Below are 18,467 nucleotides of genomic sequence, written 5' to 3'. Positions count from 1 at the left end.
AGGCGCCAACAAGGAGGAGGTGGAGTAATGTTTTGGGCTGGAATCATGGGGAGAGAGATTGTCGGCCCCTTTAGGATCCCTGAAGGGGTAAAGATAAACTCCATAATCTATGTGGAGTTTCTAAAACAGCACTTCCTGCCATGGTTCAAGAGGAAGAACCGTGCTTTCCGCAGCAAGATAATCTTCATGCATGATAATGCACCGTCTCATGCTGCAAATAACACATCTGCATCTCTGGCTGCTATGGGCATAAAAGAGGACAAACTTATGGTGTGGCCACCATCTTCCCCTGACCTCAACTCCATTGAGAACCTCTGGAGCATCATCAAAAGGAGTGTCTATGATGGCGGGAGGCAGTTCACATCTAAGCAACAGCTCTGGGAGGGTATTCTGTCCACACGCAAAATAACTGAAGCACAAACCATCCAAAAACTGACAAATTCAATGGACAAGAGAGTTCAGAAGCTTCTTTCTAACAAGGGGTCCTATGTGCAAATGTAACATCACCTAGAATAAAGTTTTGACTTGAAAACTGTTTGATTTCATTTTCTAATAAGCTGATAATGCTTATAATTTCACAATTGACCATTTTTTTGTTCAAAATAAAAATAAAAAGGTTGAAAACTCTGCTGTGCATAATAATTTGGAACATGCATTTTGAGTGTTTCTTATTTTTAAAAATATACTGTTTTTATAGGTAGTTCGTTCAAAAACATTGCATTTATACTAGAATATTAGATGACTGGAAAATAACAATGACTGCAATTCATATAGGTAATTTAGAGAAAATATGAGGAAATATTTTTTGCATAATAATTTGGAACACAGTGTACGGTTAGTTATAACAAATTCTAATGATTATCTCTCTCTCATATATATATATATATATATATATATATATATATATATATATATATATATCAGAACGCACAAAAAACAATTGACCATAAGTCCCAAAAGTAAAAATGTATATTTTATTAGTCATATATTAAAAACAGAGGTATTTAAAAATAGCAAAGCATCAGTGTGTTGATATGGGTAATGTACCGTATTGAAGGGAGGATGGAAGAGGTCACGTGTCGCAAGATTTTGGCCAAAAACCTCCTCCCCCCCCCGTAAGAGCACTGAAGATGGGTCATGGCTGAGTCTTCTAGCATGACAATGTCTCGAAATACTCAGCCAGCGCATCTAAGGCGTGGCTTTTCAAGGTCCTGGAGTGGCCTAGCCAGTCCCAGACCTGAACCCAATGGAAAATGTTTGGAGCGTGCTGGAACTCAATGTTGCCCAGCGACAGCCCCGAGACCTGAAAGATCTGTAGAAGATTTGTATAGAGGAGTGGGCCAAAATCCCTGCTGCAGTGTGAGCAAACTTTGTCAAGAACCACAGGGAACATCTGACCACTAATTGCAACCAAAGGCTTCTGTATGAAATATTAAGTTCTGTTTTTCTATTGTATCAAATACTTATTTGATGCAATAAAATGCAATTCATACAATGATTTTTTTTTTTTTTTTTTTTTTTGGGGGGGGTAGATTCTGTCTCTCACAGTTGAATTGTATCTACAATAGAAATTACAGACCTCTCCATTCTTTGTAGATGGGAAAACCTGCGAATTCGGCAGTGCATCAAATACTTATTTTCCCCACTGTAGGTCAGATATAAACATGTGTAGGGTTGACATATTGATACTTACACATCCACAGGTAATACAACATTTTACATGTGCGCTGATAATCAGCAGGAATATCTGCTGAGAAGTCCTGGTAGAAGCAGGGTTTGATGGGACACTTTGGAGGAAGAGGAGGCCAATTGTTCTGTCTTACTGTAGGAGAGAAATAATAATAAATTTTACTTCTAAAGCGCCGACATATTCCGCAGCACTTTACATTTCAGAGGGGACTTGTACAGACAATAGACATTACAGCATAACAATCACATAGATTGTAACAAATACCAAGAGGAATGAGGGCCCTGCTCGCAAGTTAACAGTCTATGAGGAAAGAGGCAGACACAAAAGGTGGGTGGAAAGTATGCAGATTTATATTGCTTAACACCTTAGGGCATAAGTACATAAAAGTCCTGTGCTGCGGTAAAAGAATATGGAGGCGGCTCAGGAGCCGAGCTCCCACCGCACACTGTAAATGCCAGCAAAACGAATAAGAATCCTGAAGTCTCATGCGCACATTACTTATTTGTGACTTCCAGATTGGATGAATATTTAAAATCGGCAACATTTCAATTCTTTCAGACATTTTGCTGCAGATTTCACTAAAAAAATTAAATGTATGGTAAAACACACACACACACAAAAGAAAAAAAAAAGAAAAATCTGCAAACAGCTTTTTTTTCCTGCCAAGAGATGCAGAAACAATGCAGAAATTTCGGCACCAAATACATAATCTGTGCACATACTCCAAAAAGGTCCCCAAACACATTATACCAATGTCAGCATAACCAGCCAACAACACCCTGTTTTGGTCGACAATTTAATGTCTATGGGAGCGCAGGCTAACTGATGGTGATGGGAACACGTTGATTTGACTTGTCCCACTTCGGACTGGCAAACGCATTGTTCTGCTGGAGATAAGCCACCAGGAGACGTGTCAGTCAGTGGCTCCCATAGACAACACGAGCGCGCGGCCGAAGTAGTACTTCTGTGCATGAAAGTGAGCCGAAATGGCCGTCCGCTGAATGATCGGTTGAAACATTATTCAGCCGACAGATATCTAATATGTATGGAAGCTTTAAAAGAGTTGCTCAGATTTGGCAGAAAAGTCTACAGCCACTGTGTGACTGCAGACTTGTGAATCCTCACTGATCAGAACTATGATGATGTGGGTGGGTGGTCATGTGACTGCAAGTATATGATATGCATACTCCCAGCCACATCCCAACTAGATGTGCGTGGCCTCGTTCAATTCATTTGTACTGATCAAGGCCGCCCAAGTCTAGTCAGAATGTGACTGGGAATAAGCATATCGCATACTTGTGGTCACATTACCGCCCACTCCCGGGGCAGGCACCAGAGAATTCCTACAACGCCCATTGTGCGTACTGTAAGGATTCACATGTCTGCAGTCAGAGTTACAGCAGACTTTCATGTCAAAACTGGATAACAGCTTTAAGGCTATGTTCACACATTGCCTACTTAGTGCCATGCAGATTTTAAAATCTTAACATGTCAATTTCCACCTGAAATTTTCAGCAACATGTAGAGGAGATTTCTTGAAATTTTATCAAAGCAGCTGATCGCCTTTTCCGGCAATGTTAACACGAGCAAAAACCATCGCTTTGCCTCTGCTGTGATCTTATTCAGTTGTACGTAACTAAATAATCAATAGCAACCTGTTCTCATTCCTTTTTGTGCGTTTTTGAAGTCCTAAAAACACCTGCTTTTTTAGACTCCACATAAACGTCTTTAAAAGAAAAAAAAGAGAAAATGCACAATCCAGCTGCATTTTTGAATGAAAATTGGGCTTAAGTTTTCATTAAAATCACATCCAATTTGCTTGTATTATTAAACTCAGCAAATTCTATGCATAAAAAACTGCATCGTTTATACAACGTGGGAATATGTCCTTACGCTGATTATTTGCGCCACACAAATCCATGCAGAAAATCTGCAAAAGAGCAGCAACATGTGAACTTACGCTAACAATACAGTGTCTTCCTATCAAAGAAGTGCAGTATTATTTCTTAGAGGAGACGCAGGATACCGAGCAGGGACTACTGTAATAAACCTCAGCATACTTACAGTTAATATTTACATTCGTCATTTCTCTCTCTTTCCTCTCAATCTCGGCTGCTTTCCTATCCAGCTCCTCTTGCTGCTGAAGAAGGCTAGCTTGTGCTGCCGCTGCGACCGCCTGTAGCGAGGAGAGAAAGGAGCGACATAAGGTCTGATATGCAGATATCAGGCAGACATTTCTTTGCCTACTGCAGGCTGTATGTTACAGTGCAAAAACTAACAATTTATGTTGGGGCTGCTAAGTGGCCAGCTGGGGTGTGCATGTGGACCTAATAAGCCAAATGTACAGCCCCCCGGCTGCAGGAGGAGGCAAAATAATACGGCGCAACGCCCTGCAATAATGCCCCTGCACAGCTATAAATCACAGAAACGCTAAGCAATTTTCTCCTCCTATGGAATAACTGTGACATCTTTAACAGTTATTTGTGCGTGCATCTAAATTTATCTATGTATGGACTCTCTGTATTTGCCTATGCCATTTCCAATTCCTAATTCGTTTAGATATTCATACATAATGATGGTCTCCTCCATTTACACAAGTCCATTGTCATTTAGGTTCTTTTAATTTTTTTTCTTCTTCTGGCAATTGATATCATCCATTGCCTTCTATGGGAACCAATATGGATATAATTCTGATGTTCCTTTATTGAACCACGCTATTTTTTACCTCTTGTCTGTGCTTGTCTGATTTTTCTGCAGAGTTTTTTTTTTTTTTTGCTTTATTTGATAATGCATATGGAATCTATGTTTTCTGTAGTCTATTAATACCCAAAAAGACAAGATTGCCACTATCTACTGGTAGCTTATGGAATCTATATTTTCTGTGGCCTATTAATAGCCAAAAAGACAAGACTTGCTACTATCTATTGGTTATACAAGAGGTTTCTCTATGTTTACATGTAATAGCCTGTCTTTTATATATTGTACGTAATAGCCTGTGTATTATATTAAGCACTATCTTTCATCTCTTTTATTTGCTTATTGTTTTCCCACCTGTAGTTTATAAGAGTCATTTAGGGCGAGTCTGGGACAGCCGCCGCGGAGTGGGGGCGCCAACCTCCACTGTCAGGAAGGGGCTATCGTAGGTTATTACTGTATAGAGTTTGTTAATTGTGTTATTGCACTAGGGGGGTGTTTTTTACCTCAATTTATTAAAGTTTCATGCTTTTAAAGGGATTATATGATTGCACTTTTGATTTTCTTCCCTGGTCCTGTGGACATTTTCTTCATTTAGGTTCTTCCCCCTGATAAGTGGATGGGGGGGGGGACAGCACCACTACTATGGTTGATTCACTCAATGGAATAATGCTCCCAAGTACAATTCCCAAGTCCCCAGGAGCACTACTTCGGCCGCACGCTCCTGTGTTCTAGATGAGCCTTGATCAAGACAAATGATTAGAAAGGAACCGCAGTACACCGATGCAAAAATGGATTCAACAGATCATCTTTATTACATTAAATATAAAAAACAACATAAAAAACTTAGTCTTTATTGAGCTCATAAGCAGATGGCGTGGAGTATAGATGGGCAGATCACTTCACAAAACTCCGATCAAATCGGTCAGGTCAGTAGTCTCTGGCAGCGAACCAGGGGAAGCTCTTACCTTCTGGACGAGATGAGCGGAGCGGGTAAAATGTTATCTTTGTGTCATGCTACACCATTGCTGATAGAAGAGCTTCTTGAGGCCATTTACTTTTAGTTCATTTCTAAGTTACCTTCTAAAAACGTAATTGAAAGGCCAATCGAAGCATACACTGGCGAATCACATGGTATGACCAGTGACCATCCTTTGGTCTCTGTACACACAAGTGCTACACTGCCTGTGAAGAGCAATAACCAGAGCTCTGCACTAAACCCAGATGTGAGCTACACAACCCAAATATACCTGCGGAGACGGCTCTATGGATGGCTGTAGAACAGCAGGCTGAGAAGGCATCACGGGTTGAACCGGCACAGTTTTCTGATTTGTGGTCTGTAAGCAAGCAAGCAATATACATATGTAAACATTTAAAAAGGAAAATGAATAGTCAAATACCAACCAGATGGTTGCAGGAAGAAACAAAGGACTCAGCAGAGGTGAGAATGTCATCCAATATTTCATACATTGCAAATGGGTGTAATCACAAATATAAGTCATTCAGATGGGTGCATTCATATACCCTCACCAAAAATGTGATATCATGTGACATATGAGCCCCACATACAAAGAATATAGAGAATTACACAATTACTGCTAATGTCACGAGACCACATGAAAATCATAAAGTGACTGAAGCAATGCCTTGTGCCATGTAAATGGAGATTAGAACAACATTACCCACCAAACGGGAATTCTCAGAGAAAGGGTTGAATTCTTCCAAGTTCCCATGGCCGCCGCTGGTGATTTGTGTGACAGCAGGATCCTAGGAAAATAAAAAAAATGTGAAATATGTTGTAAAGAGACAGCAAAAATACAAAACACTTGATATACGAGTCAGCAAAAGATAAAAGGGTACCAGGCAGGAGAATCGTGGTGCCCGAACCACGAGCTGAGTTATTGCAGTTGTGTACATTTAAGAAAAAAAAAAACAACAAAAAACATACTTTAAAAACCATCCAGGGTCCATGCATTTCAGATAACTAGTCCAAAGCATGTCCTGGGTAGAGGTGAGCCAATTTGCCTTCTCTCTTATTCGGCAAGCTATAGCGCTTACCGAATAAGCTGCAGAGGGAACCCGGTTCCTGGATCACGCCGGCTGATCCGCTCCACAGCTGCATGTGTCACAGCTATGTGATCCTGGCGTTGGGCTCTCCATGCTTGCGTTGTGACTGTCACACAGCCGTGACACACAAAGCTGTGGAGTCGAACAGCTGATCAGCCGGCGCGCTCCATGTATCCAAGTTCCCGCTGTAGCTTATTCGGTAAGTGCTATAGCTTGCCAAATAAGTGGGAACCCGAAGAAATTCGCTCAACTCTAGTCCTGGGTGGCTTCCCCTCAACCAGTATGTCTGAAAAATCATGTGTGTATATGGAGATTGCATTAACTAGGCTGAACTATTGCTAAGATGGTGGAAATACATTACAGATCCTTTTACTATGTGAATAAATGGCAAACCTATAGGATTCAAGCCCTGTGCTGGCTGATACATTCAGAAAAATGTAAACCATGGTGACTCAGGGATTACTCACCAAGGACAACATCTGCATCTTAAGTTTTAAATGAAAATGTGCGTTGGGGCAGCAGGGACGCCATAGCAATAATAATAATAATAATAATAATAATAATAATAATAATAATATTTATTTTGCGCTAACATATTCCGCAGCGCTTTACAGTTTGCACAAATCCCCGATGGGGCTCACAATCTAAATTCCCTATCAGTATGACTTTGGAATGTGGGAGGAAACCAGAGTACCTGGAGGAAACCCACGCAAACACGGGGAGAACATACAAACTCCTTGCAGATATTGTCATTGGTGAGATTTGAACCCAGGACCCCAGCGCTGCAAGGCTGCAGTGCTAACCACTGAGCCACCGTGCTGCATAAGTGTGAGCAGCCTTACACTTAAGTACATACTTGATACCAATATTCTCTCCTGCTGAAACTGAGTAGGATAGGTTAACCCTTATCTTCATCTCAGGACCGATATTTGGACTTCGCATGTAGCTTTATACAGCTTGTTTTTAATAACCTCTCCCTACATGGTCGTTCAGAAGCCTCTGTCACTACTTGATTAATTGGGTGTTTAAAAACTAAATTTCAGAATAATTAAGGGCATATACTGTTTGGGTTGTTTGCCAACTCCAATTTGTTTCCATACACATTATATAATTTTATATTAAACCTATATTATATATCCATATAGTCACAGACCTAACAAGGGTAAAAACAGAAGCTATGAGAGAAAAATAAGGAGAAAACACAAGCAATTTTAATCAGGCTCTTCAGATTACTAAAAGGCCCCACCAAGTGGGTTACTAGATTGTGCGCTTTCAAATTCTAAGAATTTTACCTAATGGCCCGATCCACTAGAGACCTTTTATGAGATCCAATGCGATTCAGTCATGTATCCCGTCACAGTCACATGCTGAAACTTTTTTTTTTTTTTTTAGTTAAGTACCTTATAAAAATCCTGGCGACTCATTGATTCCACAGCTATCTTTCAGCTTTGTGCCACATCACTCCACTGTAGACATATCCACATTTGCGCCTTCTGGAGCGCAGTATATGAAATCTCTGCTTCGTAGTTCAACTGGGTGTGTCTTTACAGGGGTTGAGCGATAACTCCTGCCTCCTAGATGCTGCTGCTAATCACAGCTCAGCAGCTGATCTAGATGCTGCAAACATAGTAATTGTCAGAGTCTAGGAGGGAGGGGGTGAAAGAGCATGCCTCCAGAGAAGACTCTGAAGAAACGCTCAGTTGGACTGCGAGAAGAGATTTCACATAGTGAGCCCCAGAAGGAACAAATGTGAGTTTATCTGCAATGGAGCGACACACTGCATAATGGAAGAAAAAAAGAGCCAGAATCAGGTGAAAGCAGGGGTTTTTACAAAGGTATTTAGCTACATAATAGCTCTAAATCTGTATACAAATTATGATGTGAAACATCTGTATATATTCAGCAACAGATGTAATTCTACAAAACAATGATATCACTGCACTCCTGCTTCAAAGAGATTTGTCCTCCTATACATATTAATACTTATGAGAGAAACTGCAAACTATTTCCTAATGGAAACTACTGCCCAGATACATTGTAAGAGAGTGGAGGTGTGCAAGGGTTAGTAAACCTTGAAAATGGAAAGTGCAGCCACTCCCTGCATGTAATAACAGGTTTGTCCAGTGGATGACTCACATGTCACTTGGTGACATGTGGGAAGGGGATATAGCACATACTGTACCTGAAAGCAACACGAAAAACTGTCCTGATTGGCAAATTTTAAAGTGTATATTTTGGTTTTAGAATTACTTTATATATAATACTTACTAAAATGTCTATTTATGACAACAGCAAAATTAAAGCATGAGAGACTTAGTTCATATTAGAATCAATAAAGAAACATAGCCTTTGCCTTGTTTTGTAGTAGATTCTTTGCATTTAGGCAAACCGACCTTTAATGGCCATATGCTGCTGAACACCATTGATCTTAACCCATAAATGGACACAAGTGTTGGGTACGGCCAGGCGAAGGCTGCTTCTGGATAACAAGTGAAATTCTCATGCACCAAATCACCGGGGGGATCCTGCTACAAGAGCTTTTATGGTTTAGCACTGAGCACGAGTGGTTGTTATTTCGAGAAATTTTTATTTCACAGCAACTATTCTTAAGCCACATTCACACTGCAAGAATTTGTCATCAGCAAATCCGTTACGGATCAGTTTCAGCTGCCAAAATGAAAAAACAAAAAACACATCCACAACCGATATCAGCCAAGGAATTCGCCCCATTGTAATTCTAGAGGATTAGATCTGCAATTAGCATAGATATGGAACATGGAAACATACGCAGCATTTTTGTCTTCTTGATAACTTATTTGAAAACAGGTGACTAATATATAATTCTGGAAAAAAGTTAAGGGATTCTGTCAAGATTTTGGCGCAGACTTCGAGCCTAAAAACAGAAGGTATCCACATGACATTTCTGATTAGTGGCTAGCTCTTTGTTGGAAAGGTGGTCATGTTGACCATTAATTGTGTATGGAAGTGCATTCCTGTAGACTATTTTATCCATGTTATCGAAATGTATTACAGTTGTATTGCAATGTACAGTAATAGAGTAACTATAAAATTAAAGCAGCTTTGAATCTTAATTTGCGTTGCAAAGGTTACAAAAAAAATTATGTATAAATATTTACAATAAGTTTCAATCCAAAATCTATTAAATACATATTTTTTATTAAAATATTAATAAAAGTGCAGGCCTATGAAAAAAAATAGTTGTTTGTTGATTTCTGTTTTTATAGCTCTGCTAGATCAGGTATCATGTGAATGTTAAGGGCATGTCACACTAAGAGATATCGCTAGCAATATCGCTATAACTAGTGACGTAGCAGCGATATTGCTAGCGATATCGCTACATGTGATACTTACCTACGACCGGCTCCCCCGCTGGCTATCGCTGATCGCGCGAGAACGTTCAGGACTGTTTCTCGTTGTCAGCTTCCTGCTGTGACGACGAGCGACGCGTGGACGCGGGCGGGAGGACGCAGGATCGCCTCGTCTGACAGGTTAGTAGCGACCCCCGTCCCCAGCGATGTCGCTGGTGAGATCTGCCTGTGTGGCAGCTCACTAGCGACCACTTAGCGATGCACCAGCGATCCTGACCGCGTCATATCGCTGGTCGGGATCGCTGGTACATCGCTAAGTGTGACAGTACCTTTACTATGGCCGGAGTTCAGACTCTGTTGGAAGACCTGATCACGCCATTTGTTTACTCACTTGGGTGACAGTATGATGACTTCATGCACTAAACTTAAAAGATAAAAAGGTCTGGGAACATGTACACATCCAGGGAAAGTGTGTTGTAACAGCTAAACCTCCTTTACATCCAGGGAAAGTGTGTTGTAACAGCTAAACCTCCTTTACATGCAATATTTTGAACATAAAATATAAATAATTTTCCAAGCTTCCACTATCCATTAGAGAATGAAAATCACACACCACCTTGATATCAAACAAATAGTATGTAGGTGCTCTGCATATTTTTTTCACTACAGAACCATTGTGCAAACTAGATACAAATCGTTTTGTTATTTTCCAGTGGAGTGTGGGGGCCTTTTTTACTGCTTCAGCTACGCTACACGGCATGGCTCAAAGCAAAATCTGTCTCCTTCCCCCTCTGGCAGCTAACAATATAGTCTCCTCTATTTTTACTTGCAGACAGGTAACATAGTATCCAGAATAGTGAAGACGTGTGCTGTGTGACTCCCAGAGCATGCACTCCCAGAGAAACCAATGACAATATGATGAAATAAAACAGTAAAGTCTTTGGCTCAGAATGATCAGTTGTGTTTTTCTTTTAGACCGGAGTCACACTGCCATGCAACATGGCCGATTGTTATGCGATAAAACAACACATAGCACTTGGCCCAGTCTTATAGCTCAAATCTGCAATTATTTTCTCATGCCGAATCAGCATGCGAGAACAACGGTAGCACGACTTGGACTCGCACCCATGTACGTGTATGGGTGTGACTGACTATGCACAGCACTCGGATATCACCCGAGTGCAGTGCGATATACGCCGACAGCAGAGGAGATAGAGTAATTACTTTCTCCGCAGCAGTGATCCAATTCTTTGTGTGAGAGGCTCGGAGCACAGTCGCATGACACTCAGCTCCCGATCGCTGCAGAGCAGGAGCCGAGGGTCATTAGCATATTGCATCCAATGTTCTCACATCAGATGCCATACGTTGGTGTGACTCCATCCTAAGGGTGTGTGCACACGCTGCGGATTCTGCTGCGGTTCCGCAGCGGATTTGGTGTGCATTACCATAATATCCTATGGATATTAAAAACCTCAGTGCAGATTTTTCTGTGGTTTCTAAACCGCATAAAGAATTGACATGTCAATTCTTTCTGCGGATTCCGCTGCAGTTTGCCATCTCCTCCATTGTGGAGATGAAAAACCGCAGGCTAATCCGCAGGTAAAACCGCAGGTCTTTTGACCTGTGGATTTTACAAAATCCACGCGGCCAAATCCACACCCCAATCCGCAGCGTGTGCACGTACCCTTAGTTAATTTCTTTTTTTTTGTCTTGTGGCATTAGTTGCTGTTTCTGGTACTAAATCCATCAATATGGTGCAAGCTATTCACGAATTCGTTGCAGTCAAAGATGGCCTGTGCCTTGAAATATTTTTGCGAAAGTTCAAAAAAAAAAAAATGCACCAAAATGTTGGTGTACTCAAAAGTACTCCATTGGAAACTGGAATGAAGTTATGCCAAAATGCGCAATTTTTTTTTTAAAGTCACAATTAATTAATCAGGCTAAAATGCCTGGAACTGCTAAACTCCGTCCATTATGTGGAAAAAAACCCTCAGATGAGTACATATAAAAACGATTTTTAAAAAATGTCTCAAATAATAACGAGTTGGAAGGAAACAAAAACACATGTGTAAACACAAAGCTGGACCAAAAAAAAAAAAAAAAAACAGGTGTGAAGGCAATGATGAAAAGAGGCCTATGCCGCGGGCTATGACTGAGCGTGTGTGACAAGCCGCATCAGCTCAGTAGGTGGACCAGTACACCTTCAGTGTCAGATGGTATCATATGGTGTTCGCAAATACAGTGCCTTGTGAAAGTATTCGGCTCCCTGGAACTTTTCAACCTTTTCCCACATATTATGCTTCAAATATAAAGATAACAAATATAAATTTTTGGTGAAGAATCAACAAGTGGGACACAATTGTGAAGTTGAACGAAATTTATTGGTTATTTGAAATTTTTGTGGAAATTCAAAAACTGAAAAGTGGGGCGTACAATATTATTCGGCCCCTTTAACTTAATACTTTGTTGCGCCACCTTTTGCTGCAATTACAGCTGCAAGTCGCTTGGGGTGTCAGTTTTGTACATCGAGAGACTGAAATTCTTGCCCATTCTTCCTTGGCAAACAGCTCGAGTGCAGTGAGGTTTGATGGAGATCATTTGTGAACAGCAGTTTTCAGCTCTTTCCACAGATTCTCAATTGGATATGTTTGTGAACCATTCCATTGTAGATTTTGCTTTATGTTTGGGATCATTGTCAGTGATGGAGATTTGTCTTCCAACAAGTCTCAGGTCTTTTGCAGACTCCAACAGGTTTTCTTCAAGAATGGTCTTGTATTTGGCTCCATCCATCTTCCCATCAATTTTAACCATCTTCCCTGTCCCTGCTGAAGAAAAGCAGGCCCAAATCATGATGCTACCACCACCATGTTTGACAGTGGGGATGGTGTGTTCAGGGTGATGAGCTGTGTTGCCTTTACGCCAAACATATCGTTTGGCATTGTTGCCAAAAAGTTCGATTTTGGTTTCATTTGACCAGAGCACCTTCTTCCACATGTTTGGTGTGTCTCCCAGGTGGCTTGTTGCAAACTTTAAACAACAGTTTTTATGGATATCTTGGAGAAATGGCTTTCTTCTTTCCACTCTTCCATAAAGGCCAGATTTGTGCAGTGTACGACTGATTGTTGTCCTATGGACAGACTGTCCCACCTCAGCTGTAGATCTCTGCAGTTCATCCAGAGTGATCATGGGCCTCTTGGCTGCATCTCTGATCAGTCTTCTCATTGTTGGAGATGAAAGTTTAGAGGGACGGCCGGGTCTTTGTAGATTTGCAGTGGTATGATACTCCTTCCATTTCAATATGATCGCTTGCACAGTGCTCCTTGGGATGTTTAAAGTTTTGGAAATCATTTTGTATCCAAATCTGGCTTTAAACTTCTCCACAACAGTATCACGGAGTCTGTGTTCAAACAGAACCCTGAGACTATCACAGAGCAGGTGCATTTATACGGAGACTTGATTACACACAGATGGATTATATTGATCATCATTAGTCATTTAGGACAACATTGGATCATTCAGAGATCCACAATGAACTTCTGGAGTGAGTTTTCTGCACTGAAAGTAAATGGGCCGAAAAATATTGCACGCCCCACTTTTCGAATTTCCACAAAAATTTAAAATAACCAATACATTTTGTTCACCTTCACAACTGTATCCCCCTTGTTGCTGATTCTTCACCAAAAATTTACATTTGGTATCTTTATGTTTGAAGCATGATATGTGGGAAAAGGTTCAAAAGTTCCAGGGAGCCGAATACTTTCGCAAGGCACTGTATGTACTCATTTCATTTTACAATATGTAAATTGCAAATATACCGTACATTTTTCATAATACATGCAATATATGGAATGTTTCATTGTGGGTCAACCAAATTATAATGGAAACTGATATCGTTTGGGAAAGGTAGGGCTGTGGAGTCGGAGTCGTGGGGTCGGAGTTGGAGTCGGTGTAAGGGAAATTGAGGAGTCGGAGTCGCAGGTTTGGCTTACCGACTCCACAGCCCTGGGGAAAAGTGTGCCAAGCTGTTCTCCTGTAGACTTAATGTCAATTTAAAATGTCGGGTTGTTATTCCTGGACTCTCTAGGAAGAAGAATGTCGCTTCTGACCTTTCCATTTGGTCAAGCAGAAAATAAACGGTGTACATTTAGGCAAAGTCTTTCAATAAAGTACCTGGGTGAGTATAACCAGGAAAATACAATCAAAGACCAACATGACTGTTAAAGAGGACTCATTTTGTCTAGAATCACACACCGTGTTCAGTGCCGGGGCTTCAGTCATAATCCTCGAAAAACAGGATCCCGACTCAAGCCCAATGAAGTCATCAGTTACTATTATGAGGTCGGTGTAAGCAGGGCTGTGGAGTTGTGGAGTCGGAGCCCATTTAGGTGGAGTCGGAGTTGGAGTCATGGAAACAGAGGAATTGGAATCAGAGGTTTGGCTTACTGACTCCACAGCCCTGGGTGCAAGTCACTTTTGACATAGTTTTGCGCCAATTCTGGCAGGGTTTGTGATTTTCAGATGTGCACAAAAATATGGCAAATGAAAATCAGAGAGTAAGAAAAGAAAAAAAACTTTGAAGAATACATCCCCATAGTCTATAAAACACACATCCCCCAAAATGTCCACTTTTGCAGACTAGTTTGTGGGACTTTCCAACAAAAATTAGAACTTTAGGCAAGTTAAATAATTTTACATCTCAACAATGCTCTTAGGGCACGGAAAAAAAATGACGAGGTGGCCATACAGTATACCCAAACATTAGCCAAAGCAGCAGCCCAATTTGTATGGTGGTAACCCAATACACCCAGATAGTAGATGTTGGGAAAAGAGAAGTTGCACTTTGGATTTTAGTAAGCCTAATCATATAGGATATGCAAATTTTTTTTTTTTCCTCATTTCCTAAAGCAATTTTGCAAAGTATTTCAGGTAGTTTGGCAGAGGTTTTTCTGCCCATAACCAAAAGTGGGAGCTTTACAAGAAAAGTGAAAAAAAGGTGTAGGACGTATGGAGTACAAACCACATGAGACTACATGTTAGATGCTGTGGAATAAACGATAAATATTTTCCTACTGCAAAACTTTGGTGACAAAGTATACTGTAAATCACAGGCTCCTGGAAACGCTCCAGGTATGAAAACAGCACAGCTGTAAGCGATGGCAGACTGGCGAAAAATCTCCTGCCGAAGTGTGACAAGGAAATATTTAGCAACTCGTGCGGAACTGTAAAGTAATAAGAGGCGGCAATTCTGCTGAGGCATGGATTCTCAACCAAGTGTTTCATTAGAGATGGGCTGTCTGCAGACGCTGGGCTAACAAGGGTGCCTGCAGGATTTCCTAATCCCAATTATGGGGAAGAGCAGGGAGTTATGGCAAACTTTTTTTTTCCCCATCCGGGTGAAATATCTGTCTATGTACATGTGAATGTTCTACCAGTCTGGGACAATACCACATTGAACTTAAATTAGCTTTTACTGCCGAATGTAAACACAGCCCAAATGTGTTCATAGAAGTCACATTCGGTTTGTCTCTGACAGTCCCATAGTCAATGAATGGCAGGACAATGCTGTTACCACTTTATTCCAACAGGTTTTTGAAGGGCTTTATTCTCAGGCTTGGTAGGGGGAGATATGGGATTACTTGCAAAAAGGAGTATAAGCTTTAGGTCACATTTACATGTTTAGTATTTGACACCAGTATCTGTAAGGCCTCTTTCACACTTCAGTTTTTTTACAATCAGTCACAATCCGCCAGGTTTTGAAAAAAACGGATCCGCAATTTTCTTTTGAGGATCCGTTTTTTTCCCCCATTGACTTCCATTAGTGGCGGATTGTGACGGATTGCCGTCCGTTGCATCCGTTTTTTTTGCGGATCCGCCAAAAGTTCCTGTCCGTTACCATCCTCAAAGATTTCAAAACGGAGCTTGCAACGTTTTTTTCTGTGGCGGATCCTCCAGACACTCATTTAACCCGAAATTCTTCTCTCTCTCTCTCGGCAAGCGGTTCCTTTAAATTTCCTCATTTTCAGGATCCGTCTAAAAACGGATCCTGTGCCATCCGTTCACATCAGTTGACAACGGATCCGCTTGTCTGCCTTTTTGGCGGATTGTAACTGATGCAAATAACTGAAGTGTGAAAGAGGCCTAAGCCAAAACCAGGAGTCGGACAATCTTAGGAAGAGTATAATAGAAACACGTCACCACTAGTGATGAGCGTGTATGCTTGTTACTCGAGATCTCCTGAGCCTGCTCGGGTGATCTCCGAGTATACGGATGTGCTCGGAAAACTTAGTTTCTGTCGCTGCAGCTGCATGATTTGCGGCTGCTAGCCAAAATACTCAGATCACCCGAGCATGCTCAGGAAATCTCGAGTAAAGAGTATACTCGCTCATCACTTCTGTATTTATTACCCACTCATGGTTTTGGCTCACAGATACTGACCAAATACTGAACCTGTGAACGTGGCCTTAGGGTAAGAACAGACCATGCGGAGTTGGGGGGACGGCTTTCAAAAACCGCGCCGTGCCTACACATGCATCTAAGGACATGACAGACTTAGGCTGTGTGCACACGCTGCGGATTTTGCTGCGGTTCCGCAGCGGTTTTGGCCGCTGCGGACCCGCAGCAGTTTTTGCTGCGGTGTACAGTACCATGATTCCCTATGGGAATCAAAAACCGCAGTGCAGACGGTGCGGAATTTTCCGCGCGGATTATCTGCGGTTTTCAATCCGCAGAAAGAATTGACATGTCAATTCTTTCTGCGGATTCTCCTGCGGTTTGCCATCTCCTCTATTGAGGAGATGAAAAACCGCAGAGCAATCCGCAGGTCTTTTGACCTGCGGTTTCACCTGCGGATTTTACAAAATCCGCGCGGATGAATCCGCACCTAATCCGCATCGTGTGCACACAGCCTAAAGACATTTATTTTTCACTAAATAACATAACAAAAGATAAATCTGAAACCAACATTATTTACCATTATGGGACCAGTGTAATGTCTTTTATGGTACAAACTGTACTTTTGGTACAATTTTTGTGTGCAAACATCCTTTCGATATGTTGCGTTTCAAAAATATAAACTAACTAAAAAACACTGATTCGGACATTATATTTATTAATACTATGGTCTTCAGTATGCAAGGTGAGTAATGTGATGTTTGAAAAGTTTGGACTTTCTCAATATCCAGATTAACAAATGTTTTGATATATTTAATTCCATACATACAAGGCAAATGTAGGATAAACGATATATCTATCTTGCATGCCATACATGAACATTAACCTTTGAGGGCTTTTTTTTCCTTTAAAGAATATGCACTTGCACTCCATGAGGGGACGTGCTGAAGGTTCTTGACTAATCAGGAGCATTTGAAAAATGGCGTGAACTTCACCACAAATCTTACTCCAGTTGGGGATTGGAGTAAGATTTGTGGCACAAGCAATTTGAGAAGCAGGGGTTCACAACTAGAGAAGATTGAATTTGTTCAGATTTTGGCCCCGAATCTGATTTTGACATATTCGGGCCATATTCTAACACCATTCAGGCTGAATGTATGTCTTATGATCGGTTACGAACATATTCTGTGATTTCTACTCCGACTAACTAATGGAAGTTCGGCTGTGTTTGACGGATATTGCAAAAATAATATTCGAATCTGATCGTATTCGGAACCAAATCCGAACAAATTCGCTCATCTCTAGTCACAACCGGTCGCTTCCCCGACCCACCAAGGCTCTGCCCATTTTGGATCAGCTGGCTGAAACTGTTGTGAAGACGCAAAACGTAAAAATTTTGTGCATAGCTCCACTTTTCGCAAAAATGTTGAGCATCTCAATAACATTTTAGGACAGAATTTGGGTGTAACCACTTTGCTAAATCAAGACAATGATGTGTGAATGTGGACTTGCTTCTCTAGATTTGAATGCCTAAATGTATTTCTGAATGACTGATTCAGACATATTGAACAGTCAGAGAAAGTTCTGCAGCAAATCTTCAAATTGACAAGGAAACACAAACTTTTTTCCTCTGTCAGCTTCATACAGAATCCATGAGAAGTAAAATTGCACCATGTCCCAAGTGGCATAGTGAGGAGGTACTCCAAGTACATGATAAACGAGTGTAAGAAGACAAAGTGATTGGTCTCATTAAGGCTGTGTGCACACGTAGCTTTTTTTGCGTTTTCGTGGCATTTTTAAATGCGAGATTTTGCAGTGAAAACGCGAAAAAAAAAACAAAAAAAAAAAAAACATCCTATGCAATCCTATGGCATTCCACAATGCTGTGCTAATGCTGCATATTTTTCCGTGGCGGGATCGCATCTCGGAAAAATACGCAGCATGTTCATTCTTTATGTGGAATTGCGGGAATTCCGCACCCGAAGGATTGCATTGTTCTGCTTACTTTCCACATGTGGCTATGCCCACCATGCAATAAGTAAGCGGAAAATTTGCAGATGGTACCCAGGGTCTGGAGGAGAGGAGATTCTCCTCCAGGCTCTGGGTACCATATCCCTGTAAATAATAGAACATAAAAAAATCGTGATACTCTCACCTTCCGGCGTCCCTAGGCCTCAGCGATGCTCCCGCCAAGTCCCGTTCCCATGACGTTGTGGTCTCCTGAGACCGCTACGGTATCGCAAGACCACAACGTGATTAAAAGTCACTGTCGCAAGGCATCGCTGGGAACGGGACTT

General features: G+C 41.2%; 1 protein-coding gene across 2 annotated transcripts in view; it reads right to left on the bottom strand.

Annotated features, from left to right (window-relative positions):
• The window catches only part of SCAMP2 (secretory carrier membrane protein 2), a 76,608-nt gene that overhangs the window by 23,155 nt on the left and 34,986 nt on the right, over positions 1-18,467 (bottom strand). For both annotated transcript variants that reach the window (XM_073579516.1, XM_073579515.1), the window contains exons 2-5: positions 6,071-6,151; positions 5,635-5,721; positions 3,755-3,866; positions 1,694-1,822 (exon numbers count right to left, since the gene is read on the bottom strand). In XM_073579516.1, the coding sequence (XP_073435617.1) occupies positions 1,694-1,822; positions 3,755-3,866; positions 5,635-5,685 (292 nt within the window). In that variant the 5' untranslated portion in view covers positions 5,686-5,721; positions 6,071-6,151. The remainder of the gene's footprint in view (positions 1-1,693; positions 1,823-3,754; positions 3,867-5,634; positions 5,722-6,070; positions 6,152-18,467) is intronic.

The sequence above is a fragment of the Dendrobates tinctorius genome, unplaced genomic scaffold (assembly GCF_039654945.1).
Source record: "Dendrobates tinctorius isolate UK_male_01 unplaced genomic scaffold, ASM3965494v1 ptg000062l, whole genome shotgun sequence".
Lineage (NCBI taxonomy): Eukaryota > Metazoa > Chordata > Amphibia > Anura > Dendrobatidae > Dendrobates > Dendrobates tinctorius.
This window is presented reverse-complemented; position numbering and strand designations above follow the sequence as displayed.